At 41.0% G+C, this 25,276-nt stretch overlaps 1 protein-coding gene across 1 annotated transcript in view; it reads left to right on the forward strand.

Annotated features, from left to right (window-relative positions):
• Positions 1–25,276, forward strand: part of NKD1 (naked cuticle homolog 1) — a 116,719-nt gene that overhangs the window by 63,141 nt on the left and 28,302 nt on the right. Inside the window, exon 3 of the mRNA XM_026856957.1 lies at positions 12,270–12,327. Within this exon, the coding sequence (XP_026712758.1) occupies positions 12,270–12,327 (58 nt within the window). The remainder of the gene's footprint in view (positions 1–12,269; positions 12,328–25,276) is intronic.

A 25,276-nucleotide genomic window follows, 5' to 3' on the forward strand; every position in this document is an offset into this window, starting at 1 on the left:
GAACGTTTGAGAATTTCATTTTCCCATAAGCTTAGTGTAACTTTCAGGGCCTTTACTTCCATCACAACATGTGTTTTCCTAGCCTACCTCTATGCACTTTTCCCACTCCTCAGATTTTCGTTTTAATTGTTTTCTAGAATCCCTGTTACGGATTATTACCTTTGAGCAATGTCATTAGACAGTTACTCCTTTCTGCCTCGTACAACATATCTGAGGGGGGTGTCTGTACCATAAACACTGATGTAAGAGCAGCTCATGTAGGAAGTTTGAGGATTGCTTTAAAATGGTTGCGCAGGTAACACAGACAGTGCATGGCAGCACAGGGGAGCTCTGTGGTGGGTGAAGTGCTGCACTGTCAGCTGTGAAACTGCTTCAGCACGGTGACACTGTTTTCAGAAATGTAAGATGGGCAAAGAATTAATCTGACTTTTTTCAATGCTATAGAGGTATAGAAGAGCTTCACTGAAAGATGTCATCCCCAGAATTATCTCCTTCATACCCAGTTTTCTTTTGCAGTCTTGATTTTTTTTTTTCAAGGCAGCTCCATGTATATGTTGGGTGTTGATACCTAACTTTATTTTACATTTACGTGATCTGAGGAAAGTTCATTTACATGGTAAAGGAGCCTTTCTCACTGGGGCAGTGTTCTCAGGGCTTTCTGAAGTGTCAGCCAGCAGCCCGTCTTGTCTCTGTCAGATAAGCAGTAGAATTTGTCCATAATTTCTCAGAATCCTCATCTCCACTGGATATCTGTCTCTGTGTTGCACCCTATTTTGTCACACTCCCAGCAAATTCATTCTCACTTGCATAAGACTATGGCTGCTGAAGCCATATTGTAAGAAAAAATGCAACTCTGAAAGGGCTGTGAACTAATGACTAAATCCTGCAGCTGCACGTGTGTGTATACACGTGCATGTGCTCATTCAGAAGAGAAGCCCCTGCAACTCCAAACCTAGGAATGTCTTTAAGAGTTGGACCCAGGTCACTGACATTCACAGCAATGGCCGTGGCTGTAGTCGTTTCATCAGGTGTTAAATGTTTGTGGGCTGTGACCCTGAATAGATAGGGTATAAAGACATCTGGGCACATTCTCTACACCCATCCCATTTTCTTTCTCATTGTTACTTGTTTTGTGTGAAACCTGCAGTTCACTGATAGGACCTTTATACCGACTTTTATAGTAGTATAAGTGCAGTGGTGGATTTTTAGGAGTTTGTGTATGAGAGGGATAAGGAACTTAACATTGTTATATTTTCATTTGTTTTAATTTGATCTCCATCCTGACGGAGGGCAGGGCACCACGGAGAGATGTGCTGCCAGGTGTGGCTTCCTACTGCTTTCTAATTCTGTGATCACAGAATACCCGATTCTGTAGTCCTTGCACAGACAAGTCTCCCACTGATTTCAATAGGAAATTTGCCTGCATCAGGGATAAAAGAGCGGGCCCCAAGTTGTGTACAATGATGCAATTTGATCCTCCTGCTGTGGAAATTGATGTAATCACATTCTCGCCCTCCCCCCTTTTCTCAACCCTTCTCCCTACCAACCCCTGGTGACTCCTGGGGGGCTTCTCACCAAACGGAAGGAGAATGCAGCTGTGTGCTGAAGCAGCAGGGAAGGGGCGGAGACCTGCTAGAAAAATTTATGAAGGGTCGCATCCTAGATGTAACCCTAGAAAACAGCTAAGAACATGGACCTGCCTGCCCTGAAAAATACAATCACCTGCTTTTGCTAAATGAGCAAATGTTTCTTTATACCTGTGACATTCGTGACGTCCTCCTGCATGTGTTGTAAGGCTGAAGTGCTTTGTGAATTGAGCAATCTCATCGCTGCCTGCATTCGTTCCATGCAGAGGGACAGTGTTAGCTTTTTTTCGGGCTCTCTGTATTGTTATTGTTGACAGTCTCCCCTTTTCAGCAGAGCTTTTGTGCCCTGCCACACTGCAGGTTGCTTGGGAATATCGAACCTCGAGAATGCTGCACTTTGTTGCTGGGTGAGCCGGGCGACCTCTCTGATGCTTCCCTCTGGTTTGCCATTTATGTAGGGTTTGATTTTATTTTTTTTCCTTTGGGAATTCTAGACTCAGCTGAATTTGTTCTGTGTTTTGCGGAAGAAAGAGCTTGTTAAAGAATTCCCTGATGACTTTGAAGTGAACTATTTATTTTCTCTCAAGGCTTTATTCAGTGTAGCCATTTGCCCCCTCTCCTCTGTTTTTTCACCCCAGTGTTTCCCGAGCTACAAGCATTCTTGGAATATATTAGTTGTAATGAGTTATGTGGGCATCAAAAGTTTTCTTTGAAACTATATGGCATCAACATCTGTTAGCTCTTAGAGAACAGAGACGCAGACAAAGGGCCTGATGGGGGGAGGGAGGGAAAAGATATTAAATTCTGGAGTATGAAGTCTCCGTCTCAAAGACTCAGGGGGAGGGGAAGGGGAAATCTGCTAAACTCCGCGGCTTTGATGTGGTCCTCTGGCCCTGGGATTCCTTTTATGGGAATGTGCGTGGCAGACGGTCCAAACGGCTGCCTGCCCTGCCTGCCTGCCCTGCCATCCCTCCCTGCCCTGCCCTGCCTGCCCTGCCATCCCTCCCTCCCTGCCCTGCTCTGCCCTACCATCCTGCCCTGCCCTGCCCTGCCCGCCTGCTCTGCTCCACCATCCCTCCCTGCCTGCCTGCCTTGCCCTTCCAGCTCTCCCTCCCTGCCTGCCCGCTTGCCCTCCCTGCCTGTCCCCACACTCAAGTGCTCCCTCCCAGCAGCCTGCCCAGCCTCTGCAGCATAAATCCTGCCACAGCCCTTGTTGCTGCAGTAACATTTTCAAGGAAAATGCTGGGTGCTCAGTTTTCAGCTATTGAGCTAATAATAGAGGTAACTCCTAAGTAAAAAATAAAATAAACGTTTAAAGCGAACTTTTTATTTGCTTGTAATCCTCCTGATCCTGTGGATCAACATGCAACTGTTCATCTAAATCAGGTTTTTAAATGGTGTGTGTCTGTGGGGTTTTTTAATTGCCTGTCATTAAAAAGCATGTGTCTGTTTCTATGTACACAGCATCAATCAGCATTCAGGCATGATCAGTGATGCTGTACTACTTACAGGAATGTGTGGGGACGGGTTCTGCTTTTTCTTTTATCTTTTTCTGCAGAGCCTTACAGTGTTTGTCCTATGTGCCGGGGAGCAGAGGAGAAGAGTAAAAGAAGCCTCTATGTCTGTCTTTTCCTCATGTTGGCTCCATTTTTAGCCATAATGCTGGTGGCATTGTGCTTCACTGTGACTTCCTGGCCTGTTAAAACCCTGATCAGTTATAAAATGATTGGTTGACATACCTGGGCTTTGGGGACAAAGAGGTGGTTTAAAAAGGAATGTGAACCATCTGTTTTGCCAGCACCTCCTGTTGACAGATTTATGGATCAACATTAGCATATGTGTCCAGGGTCACACACCTGTGCTTCCTAACAAGGTAATATTATTTAGCAGAGTATGTTTTCATCCTGAGGATTCAGAGCTCTTTGCAAAGATGGGCATCAAGAATTCTGTTTTACAGCTGAAAAATGAAGGCACAGAGAGATTTAAATGACTTACCCTACACCACACAGTAAGTCTGTGGTGGAGCAGTTATTGAATCCAGGTTTCCTCCAGCTGCATAAATATACGTCATCCATTAGCAGGAAAAGACTTAGAGCTATAAACATAATAGAGGACCATTGATTATCATTCTAGAAGAGCTTTAAGCATTTGAGCTGTATGAAAACCTGAGTTATGTAAGAAGACATAGGCTATTATCACAAGAAAGGTTCAGAATACAGTATGTTACAGCTGTGGTTGGTGGAGAGAGTAACCTTGATTTCAGTGATCACGTCTTAAATGAGCAAGTTATTCTGTAGTCAAGCTTTGTAACCATTTTCTGCATGCTTGTTTCCCAGAGTATGCCTGGGTAAGATCACCTCAGTGCACTGTTAAAAGAGTTTCTTGGTAACCAAATCTATCATGAAAGGAAGTTGAACAGAAAATCTTATTTATTATGTAGCTATGCCTATCCGTATGCTGCAGTGAAGAAGCCCAAAATAAGCAATTTGGAGGAGTTATTGAGCTTCTCCAGGCTGGAAGGTAGATGAAGATTTGTCCTCCTTCATTCATGTCCTTAGACTTGTTCATCACTATGATCTATGCGAAGGTAAGATCTCAGGGGACATGGGACAACTGATTTTTGCAATCAGCAAAAATATTAGAGGATAGCTAGAAGAACAATGTAAGGTAAATAGCAGAATCTGTAGAGTTAGTTCATTTATCCTTTTGAAGTAGCTTCAAAGTGAATTTAAATATAGCAAATAGCAGTAATTTCATGTTTCAGTCCTATTTAATCTCAAAGACTGATGATCTTTTCTAGTTGGAGATGGTTGGACCCTTTAGTTTGAAAGTAACTGCTGAATCCATGTCTATTCATACAGTTGCTTTCAATTATATAACCTCTTATCTGGCCGAAGTCCTTGAAAAACTGTGTCTCACCCTATAACCTTAAAAAGTAGAAGCCATAATAGTTCCAGAATTCCAGTAATAGTGTTAATGGAAGATGTCACTTTGCAACAGCTAGCAAGATTTTCTAAAGATCCATAAAGTGCAGGGTGAAAACCTCATAGAAGCAGTAATGTCTGTCTTGAAACTGGAATAGTCTAAATAAAACTATCCCCTAAAGGAATCTTCTGACTATCTACAGTTCTTAATGTACATTGAATAATTTGATCTGGTTTACTGGCTACAAGTAATATTAAGCAAGTCCGTAGTATTTCAAGCTATTATTGCTGTTTTTTTCTTCTACAGATTTTTTTTTTGGTGTGTGTATACAAGATTCAAATAGATATTTATAAGCACACTTATCTTCCACAGGACATAGGAATCTTATGATTCAAGTTAAATGAGCAGGTTGGTAGCTTTTGTGAATGCTCACTGACCGCTAAAAGAGAATGCTCATTTACCCACTGCAGCAGAGATGAAAAAGCTACCTGCAAAGAGCATGTTTCAGTATTGCCACTACCCAGTTTTCATAGGCTGGAGAAAACAAATATATCAGAATAATGAAGAAAGGATTTGTGTTTTATCCTGTTAGAAAGACTGGTCCAGGTATTGGACTGGGACAAAAGAGATTCAGCTGCATGTTGCAAGCAACCTGGATCAAAAAGTACCACCTTTCCTTTCGTTCTTATTCAAATGTCTGCTTTGCACTTTCACTTCCTCAACAGCCTCATGTTTGTGTTCCTATGGATGGGATATCCTTAAAAACATATTGTACAACTGCTCCTTGTACCCATTTGAGGGTCTGTAACAGGGATATAAAGAAACTGGGGATATTTTTTGCCTCATAAGCCTCTAATAGTCCATGATCCTTTGTGACTGTCTTTTTTTTTCTGTTATCCTGTCTTTATCTTCACAGTATTTTACCAGCAGCTGGAATTGCTCTACAGCCACCTTCTGTGAGATGAGGCAGCAGGGGTTCCAATTCTGTGAGATTGGTGGATACAGATGCAGTGATTTCAAACACTATTACCATATTATTATGGCTGGGAGTTACTTCTAGAGCAGAGGTAGCCAAACTGAATGCATTTGTGCACTTCACCATCATAGTTTTTGAGCTGGTGTATTAGTGTGAACTTTGTGCTAAAGGTACCAAAGGATCAATTTCAGTATCTGTTGTGCTACGCCCATTGTGCTCTGCTATCTCTGTTAGGAAGACCATGACTTTGGACATAAAGGCCATCGTGGCAGATAAAGGCAGTAAAATCCTAAATGGCAGCAGCTAAACCCATCCAAGATCAGCTATCAGAGATCTTAGAGAAGAAATCTGTTTTCTTAACAACTCTACTTGCTGTGATTATATTATATAAGAAATTTTATCTGAGAGAAGCTTCCATGCATGGTGGAGGAAGAAAAACCTGTCTGTAATGGATCACAAAGCACCAGGTTCTTGTTCAGAGAAACAAAACATTATAGAAGTTGAGCTTGGTGTGTCTGCTTAACAAACTGCGTTATTGCAGTTGCAGTATGTGTTTTAATGTGGGTCTAAAAGTTGAAGTCACCTTAACTTCTCCATGTGTGAGCTGCTTTACACATTCTTTACAGGAAGTTGAATCTTAGTGAGTTATCTTTATTACTAAATTATCTGGAACAGCAAACTCAAAAAGAAAAAGCAAAACCTCATGGCTGCAGAAGGAAAAGTACAATATGATGTAGGGGAAACCATATTAGGTTTAAACCAAGGCATAAATGTGTATTGCTCTATAGTGCTTTTCTATATGGTATACGCTTTAATTCTTAATTGTATTGGTCTGGTTTCAGTTTTAATTATAGTGAGGCTCGGAATATATACTTTATCTGTGTAAGGCCCTAGATATACAGATTACTGAGAAACAGGGAAGGGAAAGAAGCTCTTGTCCTATATAGGACAGTGTAATACAGAAGCATGTGGTTTATTTGAAAAGGCTTACGAGCGGTATCTTCAAGTATTTTTGAAAGAGAATATTAATATGAGGGCTTCACTTCCAAATGCGGAAAGACCCAAATACATGCCCAAAATGCACTCTTATCTTCTGTTTGTAAGTAGTGATCACAGAACTGTGCACACAGATGTCCACTTTTATATTTGACTGCATGCATTTGTGTGCATGGAAGCTGCTATCCTAGCAAAATACCGTCTCCAAGTATGTCTGATTACAAGTAGTTTGTTTATTTGTTTCTTTAATGTTATTTAATTTTTGAATTTTAAGCCTGTCTGTAAAGCTGTAAGAATTATGCTCACCTTAAATAAGTGAATGTACTTTCACCTGCATTATCCTAAAATAAATGATACCATTCTTTGAGATCTGAATAGGTTTTCTAGTAGTGAAGACTAGGCTTGAGTTGATCATAGTTATACATAGCTCTGTTTCTAGTTCATGGGAAATTTCAGTTCTTCCCATCAACTGTTTATTGAAAAAGTCTTTTACATCTTTCTCTTCAAGTCTGGACAAGATTAAAAATAAAGTAAAACAATAATAATGACTGCTTTGGGGTTTGGATGGGTTTCCTGAAGCCTCTTCAGGAGACTAGGTTTTCAAAATCTTCTAAGGACTTGCTATATGAAAATCTGAATTATTTTGGAAACTTGTTTCCTCTAAGTGAGACTGAAGCCTTGACAACAGCCACTTAACAGTTAACTGAGCCCTCAGTCATTGGGTGGAAGGCCAGAGGGCATCCTCATTCTCTATTTCTTAGTATTGTTTTCTGTCCACATTAAGCATGGAAGTTTGGGCATAGGTGACACAGCATTCTTGTTGGCAGCTACTTTAAAACCATTATAAAATCCATTCCACAAGACGTTAGTTACCACATATCTTGTCCCCTGCAGTCCTGTTGTGAAACGCATTTCTTCAACTTTGCTCTTTCCAAAAGTACTGGAACTTTATTGCATCAATATGGGAATAAAGAGAGAAGAAACCCCCACGTTTCAGTCAGATGGTTAAAAATAGGGAGGAAAGTTTTCTTGGTTGACAGTTTGTCATTTTGCTTGTATTGTACTTGCTGAAAGTGATGGATATGATACTTTGATAAGAACTTCACTAAAACAGGAAATGTGTGCATGTTTTTTGCCAAAAATGTGGAAAATTTAGTCTTAAGGCTAAATCAAAGGATTTTAATGAGATGTTTGAAGAAGGAGAGGTAAATCAACTTGTTTCTACTCGAGAAGAGCAACACCTTCTAGAAAAATGTTAATTAACACAGTATTGACTGTGATGTACTACAGGGAGTAGAGGGGTCCAAACTTTAAAAATGTGCTTGTTATCCTGATAACCTACCTAAATCAAAGGTTATTCTTTGATATATTTAATACATCTATGGATGTAGCTGTCTCTACTTACACCAAAAGAAAAACTGTATTTAACACCATGTTAGTCTGAATGTGGGTTGCTAAAATGCACACTCCGTTTGCATTCTGTAGCTTGGGCTCTTACATGCTGGGTGTCACGAAGAGCAGCATGAAAAGACAGAGCCAGGACAGGTAGAAGGAGTCGTACTGAAGATCAAGATTAAAGGAGTCAGTGGGCATAGGGGCTAGGAGGTAGGGCTGGGGCTCAGCTGTGTAGAGCCTGGAAGGTGAGGACAAGGAGCTTAACCTCAGTGTTGAAGCAGAAAGGGAGCCAGCAGAGGCATGGGAGGAATATAGTGATGTAGGCAGAACTATGGGTCAGGACTTGGATGGCAGCATTTTCAGATAGCTGGTGAAAAGGAAATCCACAGCTGGGAGCCCCGGAGTGAGTGCCTGGCCATTAGTATCCAGAGATGTATCAGTCTGCACAGGGTCATTAGGGCTGACATTGAGGTTAAAAAATTAAAATTCCCAGCGAGGTAGAATTCATTGGAGTCTGATTGCACAGCAAAGGTGGGAAGCGAGTGTCGATTGCCTGACTTGTAACCAGCCAAATAGAAGCCCTGGGGGTGCAGGAGTTTTTAAAGGTTGTTTTCCTTCCTCTCCTCTGTGTATACTCAGCAGCATTTCTGAGGGAGTTGTACTAATTAACTCTTCTCTCCACCCCCACCCTCTTAAATCTGAGTACAGTGGCACCTATCAGAATGGGATATATGGGATACAAGGTCCGTTCTACCCAGGCCAGGCAGCCAGCTGTTCAGAGTTTTGAAGCAGATGTTTGAGCCTGAGTCTTAGTCATTCTGCGTGATTTGTGTTGGTAGCCAACCGAGGCCAACTTAACTTATCTGGGAAACTCCTGGTGAGGTAGACACTTACTCTAGATGGGTTCCTGTTCAGCAACCTATAGAAACGGCATGCTGAAATAATCCTTCTACGTAAATGTTTCTTTTCTTTATTCTTTCAAGTGCTTGCTGACCTCAGTTATATAGTATTTCACAGGGTACATCTGGTTTTGGTTGTTTCATGACTCAGTGTTCCAGCCTGAAAATACAGTGTTGTGATTTAAAACATCGTGTCAGGCCAGTGATATACAACTACCTATGACCTAAATGTTGTTGCTTTTGCTCTCTCCAGCACCACTCCTGCCGCGGGCCGGGCTCCGGCAGCTGCACGGGGAGGCCCACGTCGCAGAGCCTGGCCAGACGGCAGAGCTGCTGCGGGTTTGTTTCATCCCCTCAAGCCTGTGTTTCCTTTGTGCTCAAACATGCTTATCCTCAGTCTCAAATGTTCCTACCTGGCAATAGTGTTTGCTTCCCACTAGAGTTTCTTGAGCTGCAAGTTACGTTTTACACATTTACCCTTCCGCTCTAGTCCATTTTCTGAATTTGGGTCGCTGGGGGTAGATGCACTGTTTTATTCACATTAAGGCAATTTGCACAGGTGACGGGGAGAATAATCCATTTATTCAGTATAAGCTGCAGTCAGGATTGTTCTCTCTGATGCTTGCTCAGCTTTTGTACTTTCCTGTTGGGTGTGAGTTTACATATACTGTCCAGGATCTTTTTTTCAAGCAAGTGCATTTTGGTATTTATCCATGTCGTGACATTTATCTCAGTGGCACTAAAAATATTCAGGTAACTCTTGCAGGGTTTTTTTGACAGAGGAGTTAATGATAATAAGATGAATGATATAGTTTCTTTTTCTCCCTCATTTTTTTCTTCCTGTAAAATCTTAGCGTTGCCCACACCTTTCACAGATACACTTCTGTCTATTGAAGATGATACATGTCATAATCTTACACACACAGAGCAACACATTTGAATGGGAGCTGAGGAGTTCTGCTTAAATGTGTCACTAAAATGATCAAACGTTGCTCTCATCAGTTTCAGGATGGATTCTCAATTTATGTGCTATTTAACAGTTATATTATGGTTCAACATCATAAAACCACTTTTCTAGAATTTGATAATTTATCATAATTTTGTTTAAGGTGGAAACACTTACTGGAAATTTGCTTGCTTTAAATTACTACTTTAACTGAAATGTCTAGGAGCTAGAGAAGAACTGAAACTAGATGAATATAAAACATTTACTTAAGACCCATGTAATGATTAAAAGTGAGAAAATAAGGAAGCTAACTTAATGAATATTAATGCTTCACTCTACTGTTTTACACTCGTGTCTTCCACTCTTTTCCGTTGAGTTACTTGATGGTGCATTTTACATCAGCAATGTAACATTCAACAAGCTCGTTCTTAAGCTATGTCTTTTGAAAAATTATAAAAGTTAATGACTTTTGGATTTTGTAGAGGATGACATTAATGACATCATTTTAACAGGCAACATTTGATACCCAGATGCACTATTTGCTTTGCTAAAAGCTTAAATGATGAAGTCTACCAGCTAGGTACTATTCTCCTCAGAGGTACATCACAAGTAGTTTTACCTACTCATTGCATATTTTCTGGTCAGGTTAATAGACAATATTTTTTTTTTTTTTCAGGAGAGCAGGAGGGAGCAGGAATTCTGAGTTCAGTTTAAAAAACCCCAGACCAAAATAGTTAAATATTTAGCATTGTGGGAGAGAGCAAAGGTGCCATAAATGCCTACGTAGTCACTTCTGTGCTATCACAATCCGTGAGAGCAGTCAGAGGTGGCGCTCTCAGAGCTTCATGGAAAATGATGACACAGGGGAATTTGGTCAAACAGAAGTATACCAAGTTTTACAAGGCCTTGGAAAGATCATCTTCTTGCAGAAATATGATAAGTTATGCCAACATGTAATGGCTTCTTTTCGTTCACTGTCTATTTCTTCGATAATCTTTAAGGTAATGATTGATACTAATCAGTGCATGCTCAAAAGAAGGGACCTTTCTTACTGGAACAAAAACTCAAGGAAACAAAATAGTTTTTTGCTTCTTGGAAAGCTAAACTCAGAATGACAGCTTTTATAGCAACATTGTGCTGTGCACAACCCTGGCATTCCGGGCCAGGTTGCCAGCATTTCTCAGAGCCATTTGACCTGTGAGTTCTAACTGTTTCAGGGTAGCTGCTCATGAACAGAACAATATTTTCAGGATCTCTGGGCTAGCTATCCGGTAGTGGTTTTGAAATCTAATTTTTTTAATGCTGCTGCAGAAATAGATGCTGAAGAATTCCTAAGATAGGTGGCTTAGTTACTTTCTGGTAATTAATCTCAAAGAATAACATTTGGGCACGTGGTAGGCAGAAAAGAACCTCTCTCAGGTTTTTCAAGGAAAAGAAGTGAACTGCTTTTATCGTGATAAAATTACTTAACAATAAAGCTAATGAATGCAACAGCACATAAGTTTTCACAGGTTATTCTGGTATTCTTATTGTGTGCTAAAAGCTCTGTACTGCCAACTTCCAGTGCACAAGTCCACGCTAAGAATGCTGCCTCTGTGTTCCTGGTGTGTTTTTGCAGGTAGAGTTAGAATGGCCATGAGTGCAGCACACCAGCTTTTTAGGATCATATCCTTCTTTATCACTGTAACCATTTATCATGGCAGAGAATGTTTGTGGAGAATCTAGGGAGTCAGACTGCAATGTAAGGTCGGTGACGTTACAGTGATGCTAGAGCCTACGGAATGAGTGGGAGAAGGCAACACATGAGGATAGCTGTCAATGCTTATGGTTTAGCTGGGGTGGGGGGATGGAGCTGGAAGGGTCTGCTAATAAGAGAGTAGGAATGCTCTTCAGGGTCTTTGTGAGGGGGATTATCTCCAAATCCCACTGATGCCCTTTATTACTACTTCATCACCATTAGAGAAATGTTTTCTGAGTCTGAGATAAGATCATCTGCATATCTATGGCATCTGCTTCTGTATTGCTGTAGCCATACTGGGGCTGACAAAATTTCATTAATTTCGGGACTGAAGGATCAGGCAGTTCTTTAGAGTCTGGTATCTGCTTTTCTTGGGTGACCTCTGGCATATGAAAGTTTTCTGTTTGTTGGTGGAACCAAGTGATAACATTCCTTTGTGGGTAGTGAAGGGCTTATTTCTCCTTTATCATTTCCATTTGGAGTTTTTTATCTTGCTTGCTTGACAGAACGTTGAAATGCTAAATACTAATCTACTTCGTAAAAGGATTAGAATATGAACACTTCTTTTTTCTTTCCCCTGTACAATCTATTAATCTCCATTAAATTTTTGTCCTAAAGTATGTCCAGAGCATTGTAAAATAGCACTAAATGCATTGACTAGCACTAATAAAGTGATTGACTTCTTCCCTGGAAAACAACTTTGTGCTCTCATTTTAAATTAATCCTGGCGATAATAAATACATATTCTTAACACCTCAACACTTTGTATATAGTATATTTGTCATTAATTTTTGTTTTTTTTAAACAGGATTTATCTGGGGAAGGCTACAGAGACACAATTGGTGATGAACACTTTCATCTAGAAGGTATTTAAAGAACAAAATTTCTTGGTTAATATTAAGGGATATCGGAGTAAGTCAGTGAACAAGTCAGTGTGAGAATGCATGTATGAGAATGCAGTTCTTGATAAACTGATGTGTCTTTTGCCTGGCAGAACTGTTAAGATGGGAATAAGGTAGTATTTCTCTGTCTCTTACCACTGTCCTCCTAGTATTGAAAGAAGTCATCCATTTGTATCATAGGGACTAAGTGTTTTAATTCAAGGTCTCACAACTTTTTCCCGGGTACCTCTCTTGGCATTGGTAGCAGTAGTGAATATCACTGTCCCCAGCAGAGGTGGTAAATGCTATCACTGAAAATGTTAGCACTGGGTTTTGAGATATGCTGCACACCCTTCTGTGTTACACAAACCAGACTTAGAAACTCCTGCATTAATTTCTAATAAAGTCCAGAGACTCTTACTCAATCCATTTCTCTCGAATATGAATGGAATCATTATTGCCTCAGGTAACTTCTTTCCAAGGCTCTTCTCATCTCTTCCTCTGCGATCAGGCCTCTCCTTGCAGTGGAGATGGAATTGCTGTTGTGGTGGGAAGGGCCTTGGGGAACCTTGAGTATGGACACTGTATTCTGTGTGCCAAAGAACACATCTGAGGTACCTAGAACTTCAGGTGGGCAGGTGGGGGTTGGTGAACAGAAGAGATTAATTTGAGGACATAGTTGCTCATTCTTTTTTAAAAAAAAAAAAAAAGGAAATGAGTCTTCAGAAAGTCTCTGGGAAACTAGTTTAACAAGTTTAACAAGTTGTTGCATGGGCTGTGTGCTAGATTTACCTTATAGGTTAGTGGAAACAATATGCCCAATTTATTTAGAGCAGTGAACTGTGTCAGGCTTAACTTGGAAATTTCTGTCCTTTTATAATCCAGTCATCTGTTGCTGGTGGTGGAGACTTCTGTCTAAACAGAACTTGAAAGATTCTCTATGTTAAGAATGTCTGTCTTTCAGTTCCTTACCTGTGAAATGTGTTAATATACTGTGTTTCTCGAATCCCATGTTCCTGTCATGTCTGTAGTTTACAAAGACTATTTCCTCATATGTGCTTGTAACATAGGAGCTCAATTTCAGCTGGTGTTTGTAGGCTACTGTTACACAGAAAAGCAAGATATACTTGAGGTGATGGAGTCACTGTTTGTTAAAAGTGTTTCAGTATTTAAATTCACCATAGTTTTTCCTTTCTGCTCATAGTGGGACATAAATATAGTAAGGGGTGGCTTTTTAATTTTCAGAATTATAGGAGAATCTACTTAATACCGGATATTAAATGTCAGTGAGGTGAATAATTTCATTTCTCTGAGTCTCCTTCTACCTTTCCTTGCCTCTAATTATTTCTCACTTTGTTGCGTAGAATTGTCTTGCATAGCAAACATAATATCCAATATGTAAGATTTCTAAACTAGTCAGCAGCAGGGTTGTTTTTGTTATAGTGTAAAATCATTTAGGCTACTCTAATTTCAATCTTTCAGCAGTTTTACATAATTACTTCTAATGCATCTCACTTCTTATGCAGTAGCTGAGTAGTGCAGATGAGATTTAGATACCATCAGGTGGTTCTTTCTTGGTGTGAGCTGTTCTGTGGTATCTTTTCAGTTGGAAGGCAGCTAACTGTTCCTACCCAGTGTTCAGGCAACACATGCAGATCGCCGAGGCTTGGTCCTCATCCTTTCTGCTCTCAGACCTCCAGGACATGCTTTCTGTGATGTGGACAGGGTCACCCGCTTCCCTCTTGAACAGAATATTGAATATTCTTATAATTGACAGATATTAGAAGCAGTGTGTTAAAGCAGAATGGTTTTGCCCTTTTTGTATAACTTTCTGCTTTTCACTGGCACAATATGTCTGGATGACTGTGATAGTACTAGCATAAAATTGTGATATTAGCATAAAGTGAAGCTGAAGCATGATTTGAGACTTTTGTTAGGGCACAGCTTGTGTGGCTTTGATACAAGATGACCACTGTTGTAGTTCTTTTCTGCATAGAAATCTTTTGTGTGAAAATGGAATAAATATTCTAGAAAGTAAATTAATCTTTCCATCTAAAATAGTTGTTCTGTCTTTATTTTGCTAGCTCACGGTCTTTACATATTGTGTTGGTGTAACATACATGTTGCATGATTATACATTCATGTATCATCAGATAACATCAGCATCACTGATAACTAGTTTCAGAGATGAGCTGTAACACACTGAAACATGGTTGGTTGGGCTAAGCTCACGAAGGACATGAACGGCAAAATAAAGACTTGAACCCAGCTCTACTAAGTACCAGGCAAGTGTCTAAACAATGAACTATATTCTGTCTTCATAAATACATGGTAGAGATGAAAAAAAATGAAAAAGAAACATTTCTCAGATTTGCAAAAAAGCACAGCAGGTGTCACAGTTGTTCTGGGTTAGGGGAAAGTTACAGCCTTCACACTCAGAGACTTGACTGGAGAATGAATCTGAGTTCTTTAGAAGACTCTCACTGAAAAGACAAAGTGGCAATAAGAAATAATTGAATTCCTTATTTTGTTTTACATAGCCAAGTTCATTACCTTTTTTTTTTCCTCCCTCTCTTTTTTTCCCCCCTCTTAGCTGTCTGAGCAGTACAGATAAAAAGAACTCTCTTTGCTGGATTTAACTTCTGTGTTGTTATGTAAAGCTTGATCAAATCCTTTCGTCTTAACAGACTTAACTGGCCAACAGCAAAAGGCTCGGGATTCTGGGATTAAGATTGTATTTGGTAAGAGGACTGGTGCATTAGTTCTTTCTTTTGAACTATAGAAAGAACAAAGTAAACATCAAAAGCATTAAGCCATGAGAGCGGATTGTTGACTCAATGTTGGTGCATGACAAGAGGTTAGAACTCAATAGTGGCGACTGTTTACTGAGTGCTGTGCAGAAAGAAACAGTTTGACCAGTATTGTCTATTATATCCAGCACCTGCCTTTGATTTTGCTGCTCAGCAAGTCACTAAATTGAAATTTTTTTTATTTTCTCTTACGTGGTCAGTGATTTCCTTAGATAAGAGACACCAATGAAAACCTAAGTCTCTTCTTTCTTCTTGTTTCATTAATAACAATTGGGCATGATGGATATAGGTTCTGTAATGGATTGATTCATTTGCAACTTTCATTCCAAGTTCAGCGATGCTTTCCCACTGCATTTCAGACTTCTACTTGCCTAGCTTACAGTACTTGTGCAGTCTGCTGTGGCTGTCCACAAACTTCTCGTGCTTGAACTTTCTTGTCCAGCAGTTTCTGCACAGGAAGCATGTGCTTCATCACTCTTTATGTCTAGGATAAAAGAGTTTGCATTTTCTCTTCATTGTCCCTAGATAGAATAGTAGGTCACCAGAAATGAATGACTGATCTGATGGTGGCTCTGGAAGAAGTCACAAAAACTAGCACAGACATAGTAGATCAGGGGAGCTTTCTTATCTTGACCACTCCATGTCTTTATGGAGTGAACTGGAGTTTCTCCATCTTATCACTTGGACATTTAGAAGCTTTTCAGAGCAGCCTGTCTTCTCCCTGCTTGTGACACCTGAATCAGAAGCAGGAAAATCTCCCTCTAACACAGACTGATTGTGGAAAAGAGGCAATTTCCTACTTGTCTCAATGCAAGCTCTTTAGAGCCCAGTGGGATATAGCTGTCTACTTCAGCTGCCTTTTGGAGTTCAAGGTGAAGTTCTTAAGCTCAGGAGACACCTAACCTATCACCCCAATTAAGTTATGTGATAATGTGATTTCTCATGTCACTGTTCTCCTGAAAAGTATGATTTAAGTGTCTCTACTAACCAGAAGCTTGCATCTCTGTGAGATCAATCTAGTCCTGTACCTGTCAAGAGGAGCTGCCTCTTATGCTGATAGCAATCTGTTCCCTGTTTCATTTGTCAGTTGAGGGTGATGTCTTGATTATTATTCTCTTAATAGAAAACTGGAGGAGATCCAGGCCTTCCTGGTGCCTTATCTGAACATGATATCCAAAGTCCTGCTGAAGGCAGTGACAGAGCTTGACCTGTCAACAAACCCATTTTTGGATATGTTTCCCAAACCAGATGTATCCAAATCCCTAGGTGTAAGATGTTGCCTCATCTGGTACCAGAAAGGATGAAATTATTCAGGCCATCTTCTTGCCCATAAATATTAGAGAGCCCTCTAGCAGAGTTCAAAGCACGTGTTGTTGCTGAAAAAGATCTATCATATCTGTAAAAGAGCTACTTGTAGCATTTTCCACACATTTACAAGACATTATGGAATTTCTAAACCTGCAAGTAAGGTATGCTGTATTCAGCAGAGCAGAGAAATAATTCATTATATTCTTAATATTATTATATGTTTTTCAAGATGTTACTAGTATGTCCACTCAGTCCTTCACCTCTTCCTCCACCCAGCATCCAGGGAATCTGTGGTCAAGTGGGAGCTGAGGTGTGGTTAAAAGAGTTCCACTGCTAAGAGCTGTGTTGTTATTTTTTACTTTAATAAGAACTGATAAGGAAATAAGGAACCAATAGTAGAAAATGAACCAGTGGTTTAAGGCTTCTGATTTTATCTCCAATGCTGCCAACCTTCCCAGACCCCCCACAGCTGCACATGCTTCCCCCACCATACATGTCCCAGCCAGCCCAGAGGAGAGAGCACGCTGGCTGCCGCGCCAGTGCTGCCGAGGTGCTGGTGCTTCCCCTGTCCTGGGGCATGGCGGGGAGGGTGCCTCCCTCACAGCACCCTGCGGGAAGGCTGCTCTCGTGCATTGCAGGATCATTCCCTCTCTTCTGTCTCTCTGTTCAGGAAAAATTCAGTAAAGACTTTAGTTCCTAACGTTGTTTCTAAAATTCGTAATTGGAAGAATATCTGTTGGGCTGTCAACTCAGAGGAAGGGTGACAAGGAACGGTACTTGGGCCCAAATTGTTTCTGTACTTGTCAGAAAAGGAAAACTTGAACAAGCATTTTAAATAGTTTTAGCTAACCATCCATTTGCATGTGAGACACTTTGTGCTATACTTTTTTTAATCTCTTAGGTGTAATAAATTCATGTATTGCGCTAGGCTGAGCTATGTATGGATAATACCAGGCAGTTATTTCAAACTGCATGCTTCTTTCAAGCAATGCCTTCACTTATGATGGTTATTTAATTTATTTTCTAAGGTTTAAATAATTTTCTATGTATTACATACATGACACTCCAGTGTAATTATAGAAAAGACATAGATTGCATCTTGCACAAAGTTGCTTTATCTCAGCAACATCGTTATTACCTACCGAGTACCATTGATGCAGGCTTGGTGCTTTGCAACAAATGAAGGTCCTTTCTCTGTCATGTTCTTAGACCAGATACCTATTTGTTACTAACACTGCAAACAGAGGGTTAATAATTCTACCTTAAAAGTGCTCTTGTGGTCGGCTGTCTGGGATGTTGTATGGGAACTCAGTGTTTTAATGACGTTGCTAATCCTACGCACTTACCATAGATTTGCTATACATGAGTATATGCTATGTGATCGCTTGCTCACTGGTTGTATTTTTTTCGGCTGTCAAGAGGTTTCTGCTGCACTCTTTCCTACTACTCAATATGACATGAAACTACTCTGAAAAATATCTTCAGCTTCAGGGTGACCCACTGGCACCAGCCAGCATTATCTGACAAACAGCTAGTCCCTGCCTAGGCTGGAAGCTGATAAGCTAGTTACTGTGAATTGGAAGGCGGACCAAAGAACATGGGGGGGGGAGAAGAGCAGTGGAGAGTGCCAAGAGAAAACTGCTTAGTTTGGCAGTTAGAATAAAAGTCACCAAAGAACATGAGACTGGTAGGATTAGCAGAAGTTTTCCTGTGGTCATGCACAGATCCAGGAAATTATAAGAAGCAGGTAGGCTCTTTGCCATGAGTGGGAGGAAAATCTTATGGCATAAGGCACTTTAAAAAAAAATATTTTAGAAAATATAAAATCGTACAAGTGTTTCTTAACATTAGCTGTTCCAGTTGAGGGGGGTTGGTATTTGGATCAGAAGCTTTTACTTCTGGAGCTGCTGTTTCAAGTGCAGCCAGGTCAGTAGTGATGAAAGACTGTTGCCATCCAATGGTTGTCCATGGCCTGTATGTAATGAGTTAGTGGTCTCCAGGTGTTTCCAAATGGACCTTTACAGTGTCTAACAGCTCCCACCCATGTTGGCAAGCAGAGCACAGAAAGGCAGTGAAAAGTGAGCTGTTAAGCCACCTTGGAGGGTGAGCTTTCCTCTTCACACTGAGCCACTGCTGTGCAGAGGGTATGTGCTCTGCTGCCTGTGCCGTGCTTGTTCCCCCTGCATGTAGGGTATTGCTCTCTTTAGCTGACAGCTCACCAGCTCCTACCAGCTGCCTAGGAGTTTTTCATAGATGATGTGTTTTGTCTATGGTTTAAGAGTTTTGTTCTGAGTTATTCCATCCTCTCCATTAGACTGGGAAGATCATACCTGCTGTAATAATTTCAAACTGATTTCTGTATTCAGATCATTCTACACTGCTGGAAACTTGTTATTTTTGAACACAAGCAAGTTGAATATTTGGTTCAGGGACATAATAGCGAAGCTGCTAACAGAGCCTGGGTTTTCCTGCATCCATTTCTGTCCCCTACAATATGACAGAGAAAGGGTTTCAAAGTTTAGTACACAAGAAAACCTTCCAAACTCACAAGTGTTCTCAATTCTTTATGTTGGCCAAATGTTAGTATTCATTTAGTTTTGTGTAATGTATAAAAAAGATTTCAGTAGAAAACCCAGGTAATGAAAAGGGAACAAGCACCTCAGAAAAGCCGAATTGATTCTTAGTGAACATGGAAAGCTTTAAAATAATATTATATGCATGCTTGGTATTTAGAACTATTGGTTTTCCATACTCTTTACCTAAGACTGGCAACTTTTCCTTCTTTCACAGAGAAGCTAATGCTGCTTCTGAGTGGTCAGTAAAAAAAGAATCAATTAACAATAAGAATATTAATTTACGCCCAGCTCTGGGGTACTTGTGAACTAGTTGGAATGATAGGAGGCAAAAAGTCACCTGTGGGTATAGCTGTTGAAAAACCTATGTCTGCAAATCTCTCAAGCTTCTTCTCCTGTAGCATGTGAGAGCCAGACCATCAGGGCGCATGTGGGAACCAGGAGAATCAAAGGGCAAAAGGACATAGCTTAGGGAGTTCTCATCAAAGGCAGGAGGGCTCTTGCAGTTGCCTTCCACATCCCAAAAGTGAGTGAAGCGTCATGGCAGAGCTTAGGCAGCAGACTGTGGGCACCCAACTGGTTGCTCACATCAGTGGGTGAAGCTTGAGGAAAGCTACCGTGTAGTGGGGCGAGAAATGGGTGCCAGTGATGTGAGGCTCATGCTCTGTCCATGAGGTTTGAAAGGGCTGGGCCTCACCAAGGGCTGGGCTTGGGACTCACCAAGTCAGTTTTGGTCACTAGTGTTTCCCTTGGGCTGTCAAGGTTGTGATTCAGAGGAGGAAGGAACTGTAGCATGTGTAGGTGTACCTGAGTGAGCTGTTCATCTAGCTGAGGCTGGGTGACAATGGCACTGAGCGCAGGGGAATGCAGGCTGGTGCACAGCGCTGCTCCGGCTGCCCGCGGCGTGGGTACGCCTGTCAGCACCCACCCGGGGTGCCTGGGCTCCAGCTAGCCACGTCTGTCTGTGTGTCCCGCGGCCCTGCCTCTGCAGTGGGGGCTGCTCTGGGAGGCAGGGTCTGCCATCAGATAGACCTTGGCACACTGATGGACTTGGGCGTATCTGTGAGAGGCAGCTGATCTAGCGTGTATGGTCCGGAGATAAAGCTGCATTACTGTACATGTGCAGCGGTATAAAAATGTACTTGAACTTTGCCCCAGGACATCCACCACCAAGAACAAAGAATGAAATATGGGAACTAGTCAGGAGTTTGAAAACAATCTCTCTGGAAACATGATGAATACCAGTGGTTTCATTTATTCTACTTGAAGAACAAAGGTTCTTTTCTACTTTTAATTTCCCAGCAACGATTATTACCAGTTATTTTTCTTGTAGCTTTGACCACAGTTCGTGGAGGTTTTATTAAACATGTTTTTGAAAAGTGAGTCAAAATGCCATTCTTCTCTGACTCTCTTGTGACTGACTCTCTTTTTTTACCCATGTGAAACTAGAGCATATTTCCAGGCAAAGATTTGGGGTCAGATAATACTCTCATGCTGGTGTTCATGGAATTATTCCAGTTTTGTGCTCTTGTAATTGAAAGCAGTTTGGCCCTTGCTATTTCAGAAGACAATATATTTGTTTCAAATCCCTTGCCTTTACATGAAACATTACATTCATTTTTAGAAACCTTGAATACTGCATTTAATAGGCAATATGTCCTGCTGCAACTCTCAAATATTCCTAAAGTCGCCAGTTCTCTTGTGTTTGGCTTGACCTTGACAGAGCCAGGCGACCCAGTTTGAGCTCTCCCTTTGCTGGGTTTTTGGTAGCTTTCTGCAATAGGCTTTTGTTTAGATCCCATGTGCATGCTCCTGTAAGGCCCTTCTCTCCTGCCCGTAGGGATTGAAATCCCTATCCCAGAGTGTCTCATGTGAGGATACAGTTCATGACAGGATTAAATAGTTCTTGCATTTCTGGGATCAAACTTAAGAGCCATTGTTTTATATAGACGGCTAGATAGATGTAAAGCTAGACAGATGCCTGAACCTTCGGGCTGGATAGTTTAGACACAACAACCTGTCATCCTGCTGAACCTTACAAATACACAAGCATGTACATGCAGACTTATAGAGGCAATTTCAGGGAAAAGCATATTGCTTTTGCCAGTTGCTGTTCCAAATTCAAAGTGTGTATCAGTCAGGGTGCTTTTGTGTGCTTCAACTCCACTTCTGCTGCAGTAGCTACAGAAACCCAAAGTTTTACCTCACCAGGCAGAACAAGTGCCCTTTGTTACCTAGACAGATTACAGCTTTTTCTAAAGTCTGCTCTTCATAAAAGCCCAGCTTGAACAGTGGAAATTCTGACTTGCCTCAGATACTGAGGAGACTTTTATAGTTTCAAGTAGCTCCAGGGTTATATTTTAAAAGTTGAATTTCATCACATGTTTCAAGTTTGGTGGAAAAAAAAAAAAAAGGCATGATATTTTTAGCAGAAAAAAGTCCCCCCCACACCTTTTTTCTTAACAGATGTTTCATCTCAATCATATCCAAACCTCAAAGCACAAGTAGCAGTCAACCTTATTCTCCTGTGGAGAAAAAGATAAAATGTCATTTGTTTGGAAGAGGGTTTTTTTCGTAACCACAACTAGTTTGTGAGTAAAAGCAAATAATAAATGCAGCACTATGGGGTTGTGGAAATGAACCTGAAGCAACATTTCTGCTCTTGAAAGAGCTTGGAGTCCAGCTGCTCTTGTTAGATGGAAAGTCCCAACCCCCAGCCTACCAAAAAATTAAAAATACCAGTAATCAGGTTTTTCTTGCCTTAAAAATCTGATCTAGCAATCCAGGTCCTTTCACCAGTAAAATATGTCATACAAAGTGCCCAACTTTGTACTGAAAAGGATTTAAAACTGTAAAGGTAACAAAGAGATGGAAGGAATAGTAGTTGTAAAACAAAATATCCGGAAGTAAAAGAGCTGCTACCCGAGGAATTTTCACAGGGCTCTGGAGGAGCGGAGAGCTTTGCTGTACCTTGCAGCTGGGGCTGTGTGCAGGACTCAGTGCTGGGGGGTCAGTGGGCGAGGGGAGCCAAGGCAGCCCTGAACTCTGTGTGCAAAAGACTTATTTAAGGAGGAGTTATAGTCCCTCGTAAGCACTTGGAGGCATGAAGCCTAAGTTCAGTGCTGCAGAGCTGTTTGTTTTTTGTTTTTTTTTTTACCTTCATTATTTTAATGAGCCTTTACAGAGAGTGGAGCCATCCAGGTGTGGAAGGATATTCTTGGTGAATTGGTGTTCAGGGGAGGACTGTTCTTTGTTCCTGTTGCAGGACCCTCTGGGAGCTGCACTGTGCACCGCCTGCCTGCCCTGGTCTAGGCTACCTGTGCCCCTGGAGGGGTGGCTGCCCAGGCCCCACTAGCCAGTAGTGATTGCCACCAACATTTCAAGACACTACACTTGAATGAAAATTCACAGTGACACTGCCTAGGAGGATGTTACAGCGTTTTGCACCAAAGGGTGTGGGAAGCTGACTTCATCTGTGAAACACATGGGCTCTCTAGAGCAGTAGGAAGGGCTGTATCCTGCTGTAAGGAGGGATGCTCCAAAGTGTCTCATCTTCATCATTTTGAGCGGTACATAGCACAACGGGCTTCCATCTCTGATTGTGGTCTTTAGGCTGTAGTATAATTATTAATAATGATGAGCAGTTACCTGCATTTGCTCTGTGGAGATCATGGCTTTTAACTGAAAGAGGCTAAGTTTAGATTAAATCTAAGGAAGTTGTTCTTCATTGTGATGGTGGTGAGACACTGGCAGATGTTGCCCAAAGAAGCTGTGGCTGCCCCCTCCCTGGCAGGGTTCAAGGCCAGGCTGGACGGGGCTGTGAGCAACCTGGGCTGGTGGAAGGTGTCCCTGCACAGGGCAGGGGGGTGGGACTAGATCATCTTTAAGGTCCCTTCCAACCCAAATCACTCTTATGATTTCTTGTGATGAGATCCTGTGTGCTGTCTAGACTTTATAAGGTGGTGGGGTCAAACCTTGGTGAATTTTATTTCTCTGCATGTTTCTTCGGTTGTGATGTATTACCTTAGTACCATACACCCACGTATAAATATGAAAAGGAAAAGGGACTTATGCTTGTGCACATACATGTATATGCTGGACTATTAGTCACTATATTGCTTTTCATTTGTGTTGTGGATCAATCTGCCTTCCTCCCACCTCTCTGAGTAAGACGTAGGGCTCTGAGGCTGGGAACACGGAAGCTGCTACTGAGTATTAACTATGAGAGAGTTGTCAGATATGCAACTGATTGATCACAGCCAAAATAACATTACAATACAGGTCCACAATGTTGCTCTCTGTAAAAGGCTAGCTTTGTAAGGGTCAGAGTGACATTCTTCCTCATGGGAAGCAATTCTGATTAAATGAATCTTACAGTTCAGATACCTTTAGAGGCCCTGTTATCATAGCAAAGGTGGTGGAAACATGATTTTCCCATTGAACATCTAAGTTAGATGGGAGTGAGTTGATATCAAAGGCTACATTATTAATAAACATTACCTACTCAGTCTTCATTTGAATAAAGGGTTATGTAGTGGTTGAGTTTTTTCTTCTTTTTCTTCTCTTGTGAATCTCAGGGGAAAGAAATCCAAAGAGACAAAGAAAATTTAAGACAGAATATCATGTGTGAACATGCATATCTGCAACTTACACTGAGAAGGAATTTTTAAAAAGCAAAATTGTTGCTAGTTACTAACCAAAATCAGTGTATGGCCATCTTCAGAGAAGAGAGGTCTGTATTCGTTTGCTTTAAGTTATAAATGAGTTGGTGTCCCCATCTGTCACTGTTGAGTAACAGACTTCAACGCTTCTCAGGCCCATTCAGAGCTCCAGAAACACATAATGCTATTAGAAAATGCTAAGTGGTCCATATGACAGTGACAGTTTTCACTTAAGAAGTACTTACCCATGTTAATGATACAGATAGTTCTAGCAGATTGCATTTTGTTAATGTGGCTTTTGATATGCCCGCTGATCAAACACAGATCTTGCTGCTACAGGTATCATCCTGAACTATTCTGACCAAAACTTATGGAGATTCTCTCCTTCTAGTCCCCCCCTTCCCCCCCTTTTTTTTTTTTTAAGATAGGGGAGGGGAGGGAGAAATGATCTTCTTTGATCTCTGATGAGGAAGGGAAAAAAAAGACTGTTCTGTTCAGGATTTTGGCTAGCACAACAAACAGTGTTTAAAATTTAACTTTGCTTAATTAATTAGTAATTCTGTTTAGTGCTGTCTGATCTTCATCCAAAAGGTATTTTGAAGCTTGAGAACTGAACATCAAAGTGTATTGGGTGAAGATGGTCAAGTAAGGCATTTAATCTGGCAGTTGCTGTTGATGAAATACAGCCAGTTGGGGAACTAATTGGAAAAGGGAATCATAATCTGGCAAAATTCAACAAACTCCCTCCCTTCAGCAAACTCCCTCCAGAGAGAGTGTGAGAAATCTAGGTTTAGTGTTTAAGCATGTATGAGTTACACCCAAGCTAGCAGAGAGAGACTGTATTGTCCTTTATATATATGCATCTTTAGTACAAAACTTTCTTTGGTAAGGAGATAGTAAAAAAATTTTTCCCCAACCCAGCAGCCAAAAAAAAAGACACCAGACCTAGACAGAAATCTGTGATTCTGTATCAAGGCTTGGAAATACTCTTACATGTGTCAAATTATTGGGATTGGCAAAAGGAATTGAAGTTTTAAGGGACGTGGTGTTGCATAGACCTGAGAGTTTGACTCCTTTTTATTCAGGAGTGAAATGTCTGAACATTTGAGTGAATTTCAGTTTAGCCATTCCCAAATGTCCTAGTGGTGACTGGTCAGTTAGAATCATTATCTGATGCCTAAATGGTTAAAACATACTTTGATTGTCTGGTTTTGATGGTGTTTTTTTGCAGGCCATCACATGGTCTGAGTCATTACCCCTCTGTTCTGTGCCTAACTGTCTGCCCGTCCTTGGGTGCTGTCAGTAGGTCTTGAGACACCTTGAATCTTTTTTTTTTCTACTTCACGGTGTGCCATTGATCCTTTAATTTGTGTTGTGACCATCAGTAGGAAACAGTGAAGTAGAAGAAAAAGACTGCTCTCCATATTTTTGGGTTGAAATACCCATCCCAGACTAGTGCAAAGTACTAGTAGTACAGCTCTAGCTAAATTGGTTATGACTTGTCCCACCAGACTGAAAATGGACAATTAATTTCCCTACAGTAAGTTTCAGAGAAGGCAGCTTGATCTTTGTTATTTTGAAG

This window comes from Athene cunicularia (assembly GCF_003259725.1).
Source record: "Athene cunicularia isolate RWA chromosome 11 unlocalized genomic scaffold, athCun1 chr11_part1, whole genome shotgun sequence".
Lineage (NCBI taxonomy): Eukaryota > Metazoa > Chordata > Aves > Strigiformes > Strigidae > Athene > Athene cunicularia.